This window comes from Panthera tigris, chromosome D4 (assembly GCF_018350195.1).
Source record: "Panthera tigris isolate Pti1 chromosome D4, P.tigris_Pti1_mat1.1, whole genome shotgun sequence".
Lineage (NCBI taxonomy): Eukaryota > Metazoa > Chordata > Mammalia > Carnivora > Felidae > Panthera > Panthera tigris.
In genome coordinates, this window is record NC_056672.1 from 6,956,141 (window position 1) to 6,972,721 (window position 16,581).

Here is a 16,581-nt window from a genome sequence, read left to right on the forward strand (position 1 = left end):
TCTCTGTCCATCCTAAATCCTGACAGAGGAGACTGTCTTCCCACTCTTGGAACCATGGCTTGGCGAGCAGGACTGGCTATGCAATTTTGAGGTCCAGGGCAAAATGAAAACACGCAATGATTCAAAAACTATCGGCCATTTCAAGACAGCCACAGCAGTGCATTAAAGCAAGCTGTGGTCCTCTGTGGCCACAGTATCACAGGCGGCATGCCTAGGGGGCTGCCCCACTGGCAAAACACTCACCTGATCAGATCCAACATGGCATCCACCGTACTGACTTCAGGGCTGCTTCCTGTCCTGTCAATCTCATCCACTTTCTGGGTCACACCAGGCTTGATGCTCACCACCAGCACGATGCCTGCGGCCCAAGAGAGCACCACAGAGCATTAAGGACCTTCCAGAACACCTGGCACCCCTGGTGTAGCCTTCTTAGAACCAGTAGGCATAGTGGCACCAGGCAAAACCAGGAGGACTCCACGGTCTGGCCAAAATGCTGAGCCTCAGCTGGGACCTCCAAGCAGCCTTGATTACTTTTCCATTTAAATGAAGAAGGAACTCTTCCCATTTTTTTTTTAATGTAAATGAAGAGGCTGCATTCCAGAATTGCTTCTGGAAACCCTTGCTGATGAGAACATTCTATTTTCTTTTCTTTAGCTTATGAGATCAGCCTAGGCAGGGGTTGGGGTGAGGGTGATTCATTTTCCAACTCAGTTCATTTTCAAGCCATTCAATATCTTTATGTAACTTTTATCCACAGATGCTGGTTATTTTCCAGAGGCTCATACAAAACAAGCCTTAACTTCCTTTCATACTACAAGCCTTCAGATATCTGGAAGGTTGTTGTGTAATCCAAAAAAGGGTTAGGGTTAAGAAAAATATTGTTCCCTGTGACTCTCAGGGGGTGGAAGGGGGACAAACAGGTGTTACAGGGGGAGACAGTTCTTGCTGTAAGGCACTGTCTCAACGGAGGGGGTGGGTATCTGAGGGCACCATTTTGGTCCCTGGAGGTAATGGGTTCTTGTCCTCTGAGGTGTCCAAGCAGAGGCGGGAGGCTGGAGTACACCCCAAGTCATTAGAGGCTGGCTGACTGGAGGGGGTGAAGAAGAAAGTCTCTGTGTCCTTTATCACTCCTCCCAAGGGCAACGCAGATCCACAGTGGGCAGGGCATCAGGACCAGAGCAGGTAGGTTTCGCAGGTGGGAGGAGTCGGTGGGCAATACAAAGACAAGGTGGGTGTGGTCCCCTCTTTCCACTCAACCTGGCAGGAGAGACACACACCCGCTTTTTCCTTCACGTGCGCTTCCCTCACGAACCTTCTGAGGAGGCGCGGCTTTGGTTTAAGGCAGGGTTCAGGCCCTCCCAGGTGCCCTGCCTACCAGCCCCACTGCCTCACCTCATCCCAACAGTCTCTTAATGCAGAGTGGCAGGGTCACGCGGCTGCAACATCTGAGTACCATCCAGTCCTCTCTTCCCACGCAGGACATCCTTAAAACGCCAGGTCACAAAGGATGGGCCGCACTCTCTTCGTAAAAGAATGCCAGAGGTCCGAGAGCAGCTATATTCCCTTATCAGAACGTTCTCCCTTTTTCAAGTGGAATTTATACTTGGCAAGTTGCTGTGAGCTCTCACTACCACGTGCCATTTGAGATGCACTGAAATGTTATCTTTTTGGAAATACTTCATCATTAGACTCAACTCCACTATGACAGAAGCTCTTGGCTTCACTTCCTTCTAATAAAGGCACAGAACTGTCACCCTGTTTCTTACTAGGGACATTAATGAGCAGCACCATGGCTGAACTTGAGTCAGTATTATATTTTCTTCATAGAAAAGGTGTTGTGTAGACCTGAAGCCCAAAAGGTTCGTGGTAATTTGACAATATTACTTTCTGAATTACAAAAAAAAAGCACATTAAAAAAAAAGCCCAACTACTTTTAAAGGAAGAGTCACAATTCTACAGAAGAATAAGGAATCAGAAATAGGTTTTACCTAGAATCACAGCAATGATCGTGGTACAGAAATAATAGACGACGGCACGCAGACCAATTTTCCCAGATACGCTGGAATCCAGGGCAGCAACACCTGCGAGGGGGGAGAAGTCAAATGACATTTTTGTCCATTTTTAATTTTATTTCAGAGTGAGAGAGAGAGAGAGAGAGAGAGAGAGAGAGAGAATGGGAGAGGGGCAGAGGGAGACAGAGAAGGAGAGAGGGAGACAGAATCTTAAGCAGGCTCCATGCCTAGCACAGAGCCTGACATGGGGCTCGATCCCACAACCCTGGGATCATGCTCTGAGCTGAAATCAAGAGTCAGACACTCAACTGACTGAGCCACCCAGAAGCCCCAAATTACGCTGATTTTTATTTATTTATTTATTTATTTATTTATTTATTTATTTTTATTTTTTTTAACGTTTTATTTATTTTTGAGACAGAGAGAGACAGAGCATGAACGGGGGAGGGGCAGAGAGAGAGGGAGACACAGAATCGGAAGCAGGCTCCAGGCTCCGAGCCATCAGCCCAGAGCCCGACGCGGGGCTCGAACTCACGGACCGTGAGATCGTGACCTGAGCTGAAGTCGGACGCTCAACCGACTGAGCCACCCAGGCGCCCCAAATTACGCTGATTTTTAAAAGACGGATTTCCAGGCCTGGTGGTCATTCAATCCTCAAGGTGTGAAATGAAGGGCTGAGGGCTGTCCTCTGCCATCTGCTAGGCCCATCTCGCATGAGACGCAACGGGCAAAGGAAGGGCTTCAAGACTGCCAACACAGAATGGAGACGGAAGAGGGGTGAGGTGCAGGCGCCCCTTCCCCATAATCCCGCCACCTCAGCCCGTGGCCAGTGCCTTGTGGGGCTGGTCACGAGACAGGAGCTCCCCTTCTGCATCTGCTCAGAGAATCTCGAGGATTGTACATCACATCACTCCACAGCCTTCGGGATAAACCCCTTCTGGAATTCAGTATCCAGAAAAAAACTTTATCTTGAAGAACGGAGAGTTCTTTCATCACGTAATGAATACTGTAAAACTCGTGATTGTTTCCCTTTCTGCCTTTTCTGCCAGGAAGCTCAGAGTCGGCCAAAAAGGTTAACTTTTTAAAATAAATGTTTATTTATTTTTGAGAGAGTGAGGAAGGGATAGAGAGAGAGGACGACAGAGGATCTGAAGTGGGCTCTGTGCTGACAGCAGAGAGCCCCATGTGGGACTTGAACTCATGAACCACGAGGTCAGGACCTGAGCCACGGTTGGACACTTAACCAACTAAACCACGCAGGCACCCAAGATAACTTTTATGGGTGACTATGAAAGTAATAATATATGTTTGATATAGTAGTCTGAAAAAAGGAAAATAAAAATCACTCCATTCCATCAGTCATAGTTGATATTCTGACAAATTTCCTGTCAATGTTTTTTCTTTTTTGTAAACATAGCTGAGTGAATTCTATAGTTTTTGATCTTCTCTTCTTAATACTGTATTATAAGCATTTTCTTATTACAAATTCTTCAGGAGGAATTTTAATGGCCACATAATCTTCTGTCCTGTGACTGTACCATAATGTATTTAATCATCCACTTACTGTTGGAGCTTTAAGATAGTCTCAGGGCCAACTTCAATACTAAATCACAGTACTTTCATTATTTATCCTGGCCAGCACATTTTCTCCTTCTTTTCATGATTTCCAAATTGCTTCTATGTTAACAGCCTTATTGTGTATGGCTCTGATTGTGAGACAACTTAAAATATCCATTTTAAAGAGGTAGGATATAAAAAAATTTTTCCAATTTTTAAATTTCTTATTGAAGAGACCTAGGGCCACACTGTTAGCTGTAGTCTCAAATGGTGTTGGGTGGCCTATAAAATGACTGGATGTAGTCCGGAAGGGGAAAGGCTGTCTAGAATGCCAACCATAGCCCTAGAGGGGGAGGCACACATCCCTTCTTGCTAGAAACCCTTGCCTTCCATTGAAGATGCCCCTATAAATGGAGACAAATGACGCGGTTGACTGGATAGCTACTAGGTGGAAGACAGGTAAGTGGTGAAGCAACCAGACCATCTTTCAGCACGCTGTCATTGGAAGGTTTCAGGGGCGCCTGGGTGGCTCAGTCGGTTGAGCGTCCAACTTCGGCTCAGGTCATGATATCGCCGTCAGTGAGTTTAAGCCCACATCTGGCTCTATGCTCTGCGCTCAGAGCCAGGAGCCTGCTTCGGATTCTGTGTCTCCCTCTCTCTCTCCCCCTCCCCCACTCCCTCTCCCTCTCTCTCTCTCAAAAATAATAAACATTAAAAAAAAATGATAAAAAAAAAAAAAGGGGAACGTTTCAGGCTCTACCCTGCCCTGTTTCCAAAACAAGAATCACATTATGAATCAAACAATCATCACAGAAAATGACTTCTTGAATCTTCAACACGTGTGACTTGTGCCTTAACTGTTAGCAAAGCCTGAAGTGCAGGGTGGCGGGAAAGATGAGGAGCTGTTGTGAGGCGACCCCCAGGAGAAGGTAGTAAACTGGGGGGTTATGGCAGGCACAGGTGGCTTTTGTTTTCACTCCTCACACTATAAAAGCCTCGCCTATTTTTCTCAAGTGGGGCTTGTGCTTCTCACATATAATTGTACATAATCGATGTGCAGGACCAATCTGGAAGGAAGCTGGTCATCGCCACGATGACAGGACAAATCGGCTCCCGCTGCAAACACGCCATTCCTCTGGCTGCTGGTTGCTCCTCTGGAAGCTAATATTTTGAGAGAAGGGGTTCTGGCCAACTTAGCGAGCACCCCAGGATGTTGGAAGGGCCCATTCACCAGCCCCTGGGACAAGACCGTCATTCCCAAGTGAGGGGCATATCGCAACAGACACATTCTAGAAAAAGCCCGATGCTGGATTCTATTCTCTCTCTCTGGGAAAAATGTACTCTGGTGTGCCGAGAAGACTTTCTTCTCCTTGTGGTAAGACGATTAAAAATAACGACTCTTCAAGAAATAGTAGCAGCAACAACAACAATAATCAGGAGACACCAAAGGCCACAATTCATTAACGAATGAACGATTCCCTATTTAGAGCTTCAGTCTCTTAAAAAAAAAGGGCAAACAGGGGCGTCGGGGTGGTTCAGGCAGTTAAGTGGCCAACTTCGGCTCAGGTCATGATCTCACCATTCTTGCGTGGGTTCGAGCCCCGCGTTGGGCTCTGTGCTGACAGCTCAGAGCCTGAAGCCTGCTTAGGATTCTGTGTCTCCCTCTCTCTCGGCCCCTCCCCTGCTCGCACTCTGTCTCCCTCTCTCTCTCTCTCTCTCTCAAAAATAAAAAAACATTAAAAAAATTAAAAAAAAAGAGCAAACAATAATGCAAAATATGTAAGTTTGCTAAGTATATTATATGAATATAAAACTGTGCTTGAATATTCCGTTTTAGAGCTCTGTGCATTATTTTCATAAACAATCAAAATAATTATTTATACCAATGGTTGATTTTAAAAAACAAAATCACCAATTCCACAAAACTCCACATAACCTGTACAAGCCCATGGAATCCTGGTCCAAGCGAGGATGTATTTTCAGATGTCTCGTCCTCGAGTCGATGTCTAAATTCAGCAGCTCCCAGCCCCGAAGGTACGGACAAGTGACAGGCTCAGAGGGTAGCTGCAGAACTGTTCTTGGGTATGTGTTTTGTGCCCTCTCGGGGTTTTCTTCCAGCAGTGAAACAAATTAAATCTATGTAGGTAATTGTTTCCAGCATATGCTAATATGTCTTAATTTGTGTTAATGATTTGGCCATGGGCTGCTGCCTCTGCTTCTATTCCAGGACCCAGCTGGCAATAAAAGGCTTCATAATAATGAGATTCTTGGTGGGAAGTATCTTAAACAAATACATCCCCTAAAGCAGTCTGCCAGCTCCCCTCTGCTGGAGGACAGCGATTGTATTGTAGTTACTTTGGGAAGGGCTTTACTTCCCGTTCCTCAAATCTACCTTAGTCCTATAATTCTCCTGGACAGATCAGAGATGTAACTCAAGGGGCACCTGGGGGGCTCAGTCGGCTAAGCGTCCGACTTGGGCTCAGGTCACGATCTTGCGGTTTGCAGCTTCGAGCCCATGTCAGGCTCTGTGCTGACAGCTCGGAGCCTGGAGCCTGCTTCGGATTATATGCCTCCCTCTCTCTCTGTCCCTCCCCCACTCATTCTCTCTCTCTCTCTCTCTCAAAACAAAAAACCACATATTAAAAAAAAAAACAAACCAGAAATGTATTTGAACCAACAACTGTACTTCTGTACATTTTACCTCTAGAGTTACCCCTCTACCTCTCCAGCCATCACTGATGAGGGGCAGGGCTGGCCCCCCAATTCCAGGCCCTTGGACTATTTATCATGTGGTGCCAGGGGTAGAGGTGATGGGCCACCACAGAGGCTGGGAACACACGCAGGGCAACAGCCTGTTTTGAAAACCTCCACAAGTCACCGGAACATTCCTGAACTTAACTTGAACATGGAAAGCTTGTCTGGATAGTCTATACACCCCACCTGCTAATAATGGCAATGATGCTGGGGCTTAATTCTAATCAAAATGACAGTGACCACACACACTGTGTCCTGCACAATGGGTACATGTGGAATGCGTCACCTCCTTTATCCCTCGCCATTTGGTGGGGACGCTGGGATCCCAATCCAGACTCGACCCCACAGGCCATATTCTTAACCACTCTCTCACACTGGCTCTATCCACGTGCTGTGAAATTCTAGACCAGTGCTGCCTCACGGAACCGTCATGGTGAAGTGCTTCCTCTGTGTGCTTCTGTTGTAGTGACCACAAGCTACCTGTGGCAGGTGCGCTTGGGATCTGGCTAGTGTGGGGGCACCTGGGTAGCTCGGTCGTTCAGTGTCCGACGCATGATTGCGGCTTAGGTCACGATCTCACGGTTTGTGAGTTCGAGCCCCGCGTCAGGCTCTGCACGGACACTGTGGAGCCCGCTTGGGATTCTCTTCGTCCCTCTCTCTGTCCCTCCCCTGCTCATGCTTTTCTCTCTCAAAACAAATCAATAAAACCTAAAAAGACAAAAAGAATTTTGTATTTGATGCTTTCCCTCAGAAAGAACTGCGTCTTTGTACAGGTAGTTCCCTCCTTACAGAGTGAGCCCACTTCAGAGATTCACCCTGTGGCAGTGATTAGGAGCTCGGCAGGTAGTCTCCTTAGAAACCACTTGTACGGGGCAGTTTGGTTCGGTTCCCAGGGAGACCAACAAAAACACTTTTTATATGTGACCTACCTCCATGTGAGGTAGTATCTTAGTATCGTAGTACTAGTACCTAGTATCTTAGTGCTTCTCTGCCTCTCATGTCCCCTCATCTTTGTGTGCTCTCCCTGCCCCTCCCCCAGCCTTTTAGACACCTGTCCCATGATCTTTCAATACTACAGGACACTGTTCAGGTACTAAATGCATACATGTGCTCTTTGCATAAAAAGAGTACACTGCTTCCCCTTATCCCAAAAACTCGGCCTCTGCTGCCTTGGGAGCAATTTTGCTCCTGCTGAGAACATGTGGTCTGGCTCAACGGATGTCCCAGAATGGCACCTCACTCCAGATGTTAGACTCCGGAGACAGCACCTCTCCATCACTCCTCGGTCACACCTGCCACATCTCAAGTGCTCCCTGGCCACACGAAGCTCGTGCCTACTGCAATGGATGGCACACACAGAGAACATTCTGGGAGGCAGCACCGGTCTAGAATTTTGTAGCACGTGGATAAGAGGCAGCATGACACAGTGGTTAAGAAAGCAGTCCCGTCACTTACCGGGGAAAAGGTCAAATGGCATGGCCACTTTCCTCCCAAACAGGTGGGATATCACCGTACTTTATCCCGGGGCTTTACTGTCAAATCTCAATAGCCACCTTGATCCCTTTCAGGCCATGCCTCATGCCTGGCAAAGCCTGGTTGCCTCTCTTTGGGATTCATTCCCAGATCTTGTTTCTTCTGGGAGCGGCCACCCACCCCTGGGAACTGACAGGTGAGAGGGGCCTGCACACTAACACGTCACAAGGCAGGTGTGATGGGGTCTGTACAGAAGCCAGAGGTCAGGGTTTAAAGATGTTAACAGTAATTGAACACGGACTTCAAGTTTGTGAAATATAATCACAAAAGTAGGGCTAGCATTTTTTTATATATTTCCCTCATAATTCATTTTTATTATAGTCTACAAAGGTTACTGATCTGTGACAGACTGGAAATTTAAAAAAACTGGATCTCTCCCATCCATTTAGGAGACTGCATGCTTTGCATGAAAAGATGCTCGACATCACTCATCATCAGGGAAACACAAATCAAAACCACAATGAGATACTACCTCACCCCTGTCAGAATGGCTAAAATTAACAACTCAGGCAACAGCAGATGTTGGCAAGGATGCAGAGAGAGAGGATCTCTTTTGCACTGCTGGTGGGAATGCAAACTGGTGCAGCCACTCTGGAAAACAGTATGGAGGTTCCTCGAAAAATTAAAAATAGAACTACCCTCTGACCCAGCAATTGCACTACTAGGTATTTACACAAAGGATACAAAAATGCTGATTCCAGGGGCACATGCACCCCAATGTTTATAGAACTACTGACAATAGCCAAAGTATGGAAAGAGTCCAAACGTCGATCGACTGATGAATGGATAAAGACGATGTGGTGTATATACACAGTGGAATATTACTCGGTGACCAGAAAGAATGAAATCTTGCCATTTGCAACAATGTGGATGGAACTAGAGGGTATTATGCTAAGCGAAATTAGTCGGTTACAGAAAGATTATCATATGATTTCACTCATATGTGGAACTTAAGAAACAAAACAGATGAACTTAAGGGAAGGGAAGGAAAAATAAGACAAAAACGGGGAGGCAAAGCCTAAGAGACTCTTAAATACAGAGAACAAACTGAGGGTTGCTGCAGGGGAGGTGGGTGGGGGGCTGGGCTAACTGGGAGATGGGCACTGAGGAGGGCCCTTGTTGGGATGAGCACTGGGTGTTATTCTTAAGTGATGGATCACCAAATTCCACTCCTGATTACACTACGTGCTAAGTAACTTGGATTACAAAAAGAAAAAAAAAAAAAAAAAAAGACACGGGATGTTTGCAGAGTGCTGGCACAGGGGATGGGCGCCACGGGCTTCTAGAGGAGTCAGAGGTGTCCCCGGGCTGAGGTGATATGGCAGACAGCATCTGAACTGGGCAGAAAAAGATGAGCAGGATTCGGACAAAGATTCTTTGCTTGACCGCCCTTTAGTCGGGCTCCCGAACCTTCTCCTGGGCCCATCTGTGTACTTCTTGCCAAATCCAGGTTTAGCAAGAACTTTGGTAAGTTAGTTTTGCCAGAACCCCCACCTTCCACCTCTGGTAGCTTCCCCATCCTCCACCGTCTCCCAGGTGGCTCCTGGGCACCCTGGCCTGCCTCCCAGCAAGAATCCTGTTAGCTCAGTTGGCTAGAATGCCCCAGTACCCCTGATGTTCCTTCTTAGTGACTTTCCACCCACTGACCCCCCCTCCCCATCCTCCTCCTTGGCGACCAATTCCCTCTTGCGATGCTATATTCAGACTTGAGCCCCATCTCTCCTACCAATGCAAAATCCCACTGCAGGGGTCCCCACACCTGCCATGGTGGTCCCGAATAAAGTCCACCCTACCACCTTTAACAAGCGGTTTAACTTTAATGAGTTAAACATCAATTTAGTTTTGAATTTTCAACGCTGCATTTTTATTTCCTTAACAAGTCCGGTTTCCAGTGAGTCCACCACTGTCCTTTCAAACCAGCGACCGTTCTGAGGCTGGACTATGGCCTAGAAACAGGGATACTATCCCGAGTCGTCCTTGGAAGTTAGGGGGACCTGCTAGCTCTTTGAGACAGCACACTTGCTTTTTTTTTTTTTTTTTTACCTTGGGAGGAGGCTCTGATGAGCTGGGGATACTGGCTCCTGGCCAGAGCTGTAATAATCTTTTAGAACCTTTTATAAAAACACTACAAAGGAAGCAGTCGCAGCGGGCTAAACAATAGCACGTTTTAAAAATAAACACCCAAGGGCAAAAGACTCCTGCGAGGGCTCACTGATTAAGCTACCACCCACTGGAGAACAAAGTTTTCGTGACAATCTCTCCCCACCTTGTCATTAAGGTGTCAAAATTAACTCCATTATTGGAAGGTGTTTTTGGTCTGGCATTTGTGGGCACTTCACAATTGGGAATGGACACAACATCCAAGAAACTCACTGCTGCATAGGAGTTAAAACCCTATTATGCCGAGGACTCCTACCCCTCTATCACCAGCATGGAGAACAACAGCACAGGCTCCAATCGCAGCCCAGCCTTTTCCTCCCAGACTCCCGTTTCTCCATCTATAAAAATGCAGCTTTTCAATGCTTCTACCTCCTACAGGGTTAATTGCGAGGAGCAAAGTGGACGATCTCATCTTGCACGGCTGCGTGAAGATTAGAAACAGTACGTATAACCTACCTGGTACAGTGCCTAGAACTTAATCTGCACTCAGTAGACAGCCTCCACTGTTACTAAATGAAAAATGATCAATCTGAGGGGCGGGGCTAATCAAATGGAAGGCACTTAGCAAGAGTTAGCTCACCTGTTCCCTCACTTTCTCCAGAATCCTTCTGTATTCCTTCATCACACGGGTGCAAAAGAGCACCCACCAGGCCATTTCACACTCTGGTATAACCTCCAAGGACACTGAAGATCAACTGGAAGATCTTCACCCTGGCTGAAGAGACCCTGTCCCCAGGGAGCCCGCCTGCCCAGCCCGGCCAGGGCTACTTCCTGCTTCGTGCTCCAGCCCCATCCCCCGGGAGCAGACTGAGCTCCCTGCCACGCTTGGTGGGTGCCTCCCTCTGCCTGACTGCCGTCCCCTACTCCTCACTTGTCTACTTTCAAGTCTTTTCCTTGGGGTCCTTCCCTGAGTTATCAGGCTAAACCAGCCTCCTCTGTTTTCCTCATTTGACACCCTGCTCACATCACCTTTCACAATTTTTGTCACTGGGCTCATTATTTATTTACACACCATCTTTTGCACTAGAGTGAGCTCCCTGGAGGGCAGGAGACCCAGATAGCTGCGTGTTCACCAAAGCATAGCCAGTGCCCAGCACGTAGGAGGAGCTTGATAAACGTGTTGGTTGAATGAGTAAGCTAGTTAGGTATGGTTGCCTGCCCCAGGCCCCTCTCTCTGGTCCCTGGACAGCAGAATGTCCCAGAATGGAATGCTGTACCAGTCCCTGGTGCTGCCCTTATGATCTGTGTGATCTTGGAACAGTCCTTGGAACTGCCCTCATCTCTGAAAATGGACATAAGGTCCCACCTCCCTTCCTACTTCTTTGGGTTGCTACGAGGACTAAATGAACACATTCCCCAGGGTAAACAAGGCTGGCTATGATCTCGCTTTGTTATTCCAGGACACAGGGCCATCTCTGCAGCCTGGATTAATCCTCCTGGGCTGTGACAGGGGAAGAGAAGAGGCAGAGGGGGCATACAAAATATATTTCTGTGCACGCCTTGCCCATGACATCTATTTTTCTAAGAGGCATCAATACAAAGAACTCCCTGAAGATAGGTTACATCACCACCCTAGACTACTCTGTGAAGTTAACAAGATAAAGTGGCCCTCGGTCAGAACCAACTAAAGGTCACTTTGGCAGCCTCCGTCAGGAGGTCCGCATTTGATGTTTAAAATGTGTCACGAAGCAGCATGCTGGTCTCCTGGTCTTCAGCCATCCAGGGGGCTGTGTCCAACATTTTTTATACCACAGACCTTGGTGCTGTTTGTAGTTGGGACCAGTTTTCCAGAAGACCTCACAAGCATCTATAGGAGGCTTATGGTTCAGGAAGGGCATTAAACACATTTCAGAGGACCTGAGGGACTCAGCTATTCTGTTCAAAGTCCATACGAGTGCTTTGACATCGGGACGGCTAACAGCTCCGTGAAAAGTCTCGTTTTTTTTTTTTGTTTTTTTTTTTAACTACAACCTAATTATTATTGAGCTTTTTGCTTCTCCTCCTTATAAAATTCGTAGCTCAGGATTCTGGGTAGAAGCCACTTGCATGCTGGTGAACGTTACACCCTAGTGTTTTACAAACAGTAAGTCTTTTTATGTGTTTTCCTTTCCAGAATGAAATCCATCACGTGTACTTTCATCTGTGCGTCTCAACTCTAATAGCTTGTCATACCAATGCCGGGACTTTCTAGAAACTTCTGACGGTAGCAGGCATGCCATGACATAGTACTACTATTTCCCTGTTTTCCAGCTGAGTGTCCAGGTTGCACAGCTAGCAAATGGCAGAGCCAGGATTCACATCGAGGCAGTCTGGTATGCTTAACCACTAGACTCTCCTGCCCCTCTAGGATCGGTACTGACAGACTTCTTTGTTTGACCACACTTTGTCAGGCTCCTGAACCTCTACGCCCATCTGTGTATTTTCCTGCAAAATCTAGTTTTCATAAGAACTGTGCTAAGTCGGTTTAACCAGAATCCTCATATCTGATCACATTCCGTACCTGATCAGGCTCCCCGCCCCCCCGTCCCCCGGCCTGTCTGGTCACCCTGGCCTGCCTTCAGCAAGAATCCTACTAGGTTGGTTTAGCTAGAATCCCCCTTACCCCTGATGTTTCCTCCTCATAAATTTCCATCCACTGATCCCCCTACCCTGCTCCTTGGCTATCAATTCTCACTTGCTGATAGAGTTGAGCCCCATCTCTCTCCCCCACTGCGAAATCGGACCACGCAGCGTCCCCACCTATCATGATGGTCCCGAATAAAGTCGGCCTTACTACCTTTAACAAGTGTCACTGTGTTTTGTTTTGTTTTTTTTTAATACTTCCCCACCTGATGCTTGATCAGGGTGTTCTTTTGCAGAGAACAGCACTTCTGGCTGTCACTGCTGTCACTTCCTTCCCCGTGCCTAGACAGACCCCTGACGAAGCACCTGCTCATCTTTCCAATCCACTCCTCTTCCTCATGTGCCCAGCATTCTGCTCAAAGCCTCAGTGTCCTGGCAATGTGCCATGCAAGCTGCTGTTTTCTTCTGCCTGGAGCCCCTACCCCCTTCATTGGATTCTTATCTTTTCTTCAAAACTCCACCCCAGTGTCCTCATTCTCCCAAAGCACTTAGCATACCACATTACAATGTATTCACTCTCCCTTGCTGGAACAGGACTTATCTGTATCATGTGTGCCTAGCACAGAGCCTGGGACATTGAAGACGGACGGACGGACAGATGGATGGATGGATGGATGGATGAATGGATAGATGGATGGAAGGAAGGAAGGAAGGAAGGAAGGAAGGAAGGAAGGAAGGGGTGGAATCCCAGGTCCACGCATTCAACATATAGGAGGCTTCTTAGAATCCCTGCATGGTTTTTCACTCCTTTTTTTAAGAAACAAAATCAGGTTGGGGCGCCTGGGTGGCTCCGTTGGTTAAGTGTCCGACTTTGGCTTAGGTCATGATCTCACAGTTTGTGGGTTTGAGCCCCGCGTCGGGCTCTGTGCTGACAGCTCGGAGCCTGGAGCCTGCTTCAAATTCTGTGTCTCCTCCTCTCTCTGCCCCTCCCATGCTCATGCTCTGTCTCTCAATAATAAATAAACGTAAAAAAAATTAAAAAAAAAAACCACAACAGGTTAACTTAGAGTCGAGTGGAGCTGTGAGCCAGTGTAGTAACAGCAGAGGCAGAAGTCAAGCTCATTCATGGTTGATTCTCCAGCTTCACTAGCTCAGAATTAGACTGACACAGCTTGCATGTTTCATTTTATTATTGTGGCAAATGGCATGCTCATTGTGGGGACTCCATTCCTTATACATCAGGTGCCCCTTTCTTCTTTGCAGAAAAGGCAATGGAGACATCAAATTAATATAGTAAGTCCTCTGGCTTCAGTAGCTGTGCTCTAACTCAACATGGATTTCCTGATGATCTTAGGAAAATGCTTAATTCGTGTGTACAAAGCTGCTTAGCTCATCTTATTTTCTCGGTTCCCTAATAAGGCTTGGGAAGGTTAAAAAAAAAAAGCACTTAAATTCAGGCAGAATCCAGTGGTTACAGATGTTGCAAATAAGGCAAGAAGTTCATTCGTGGCCTGTATGGTTTGGGGCTACGACCTTGCCTTCCCCAGCATGGAATTGTAAGTTTAAAGGGCACCTTGAAATGGCAAGTTTCTAGAGATGAAACTAAGAAGCCACCAATGGTTCCAGAAGAGCACCCATACTCCCTGCACTCCCACCAGCAGAAGCTGACATTAAATGCTCTTAGATCCCCCACGGCAAACTGTACAACCAAGTGACATGTGCATTTTCCACTCCTCCACCTTCTTGGCCACAAGGGGACTCACAGACCTGGCCAGAAGTCCCAGGATGCATGAACGGGTGAGTGGCAGGAACCCCCACCCTCTCACGGGTGTGGTTTTCTGTTTATCTGTTTTCACGCAGGCGGGGTTAACTAATGTTGAATTTAATCAAACCCCGTTTCAGGGAGGGGGGGACATGGCCTGGTTCTTTCCACCGGAGGACACGGGATAGTACCCAGGTTCACAGCTGCTTACGAGTAAATGAATACATTGCTTAAAAAAAAAAAAAAAAGCCTTCCCCAGCCCACCTGATCCAACGTGTTCTCTCCTGCAAAGCCTGAATTTCAAAAATAGGCATCTCTGGGGCACCTGGGTGGCTCAGTCGGTTGAGCGTCCGACTTCGGCTCAGGTCTGGATCTCACAGCTTTTGAGTTCGAGACCCCATCGGGCTCTGTGCTGACGGCTTACAGCCTGGAGCCTGTTTCAGATTCTGTGTCTCACTGTCTCTCTCTCTCTCTGCCCCTAATTCACTTGCGCTCCGTCTCTCTCCCTCAAAAATGAATAAACATTAAAAAAAATTTTTTTAAATAGTCATCTCCAAAAACCTTGACTGACTTCACTTACCCTGCTCCCGGCTCCATGCCTCACTGCCTCTTCGGGGAATTTCACTCACTGATTGATAGCAGTATTTCCTTGCCATGCTGGTTTATTTTGCCACCAGGATTCCACCTCAACCGCACTGTACCTTGAGAGTTAGAATCTCGCCTCATCCTTTATCTTGGCCAGCTGCTGGCTGGCCTCCTGTTATTGCAAATAAATGCGTTTTTGGCACACAGCCATGCCCATCACTTACATATTGTTGACGGGTGATTTTCCATGGCAGCCAGTTGGGAAGCTGGACAGAGAACATGTGGCTCAAAAAGCTTAAAATATTCACTATCTGGCCTTTTACCAAAAAAAGTGTGCAGATCCCTACTTGATGTGTATTTTACATCTGACTGCTGTTTAATAAATATTGTTTATATCTAAACTTCTATAAGGTTTTTTTTTTTTTTTCTCTTGGTTGAAAAGTAGTGGAAAACTTCAGGCCTTAGAGTGGAGATCAAGCCCTAAAAATTTGAAGTCCTGACGTATAGGGGCTGCTGGAGTGACAACCATTTAAAGTTTGAAACAAGTTTTTTTTTTCTTTTTTCTTTTGTTTAATCACTGAAGGGTGGAGTCTTCCGTTTATCCTTGAAGAAGCTTCCCACAGATGTAAATCCAATACTCAACGAGCACTCTTGTCAAAAGGGGAAGGTTCATCGACATACAGAATGCAGGTGCTCTCTACCAAAGTCTCATGTTTGGTACATAATTTGTCCAAGAGGTGAGATCAGTGCTAAGACCCAGAGACTCAGTGGTTTGGGATGGAGGGAAAGGAGGGAGTTTTCTTGCCTTGGTATAAATTTGCAATGTACTGGACTGCAACCCCACAGGACAAAGTACAGTGTGGGTGCTTCTGAGGAGCCAACATTTGGAGGAAATCCAGAGTAAGGTGCCACAGGAACAGGCAGGAGTAAGCATCTCGCTCTCAGGACGAACTGCACCGGCAGTGGCATGGACTCAACACAGCCCAACCCGGACAGACTCCCACGTCCTGCAGGTTGGGTGGGTAAGCCCCAACCCAGCAGGTGTGTATGGTATCCATTCTGGAGTGAGTGTCCTGATGGGGTCCACAAGGCAAATCACCGCTTTGCACCCACAACGAGGGTTTCCACTTGGTTTGCTTCCGGGCTGGGGCAGGAAGACCTATGTGATGGTGAAATTTTTCCTTCTCAAAGCCTCGTGTCGGGGGATGGCAACGCCTGGAACATCATGTGGAGGGACGGGCTGGCAGCTGAGCAAAGGGGCAGACCTCTTAAGGCCTCCCTCTTAAGAGAGAGGCCGGATAGCACTGTTGGTGTTTCACCTACTTTCATTCCCCAAACTTCCATAAAGCTTTGTCCCAAGGAACAGCCTGTGAAGAATTCTCGCTCCTATCTTAGGAGAGAGGAGCAAAAGGAGAGTTCCTCAGGGTCAGAGGTGTGGTCGCAGTCACTGGAGACACCAGAGGAGGCAGCTGTGACCGGCAGAGCACTTCTGGCCCAGTGGTGGCGGCCAAGAGGCTGCAGTGGAAAGGATGGGGGTCTCATCCTGAGCACAGCTAAGGTGCCATCTTGGAATGATGCTCAGGGAACCCCTGGGAGACGGGTTGAGGGGCCGTTCCCTTTCCTGCGCTGGTCATGGGAGGCCTAGGTCATCATCAT

General features: G+C 47.4%; 1 protein-coding gene across 1 annotated transcript in view; it reads right to left on the minus strand.

Annotated features, from left to right (window-relative positions):
* SLC1A1 (solute carrier family 1 member 1) overlaps window positions 1–16,581 on the minus strand; it is an 82,997-nt gene that overhangs the window by 21,557 nt on the left and 44,859 nt on the right. Inside the window, exons 3-4 of the mRNA XM_042964685.1 lie at window positions 1,989–2,081; window positions 244–358 (exon numbers count right to left, since the gene is read on the minus strand). Coding sequence (XP_042820619.1) covers window positions 244–358; window positions 1,989–2,081 — 208 coding nt within the window. The remainder of the gene's footprint in view (window positions 1–243; window positions 359–1,988; window positions 2,082–16,581) is intronic.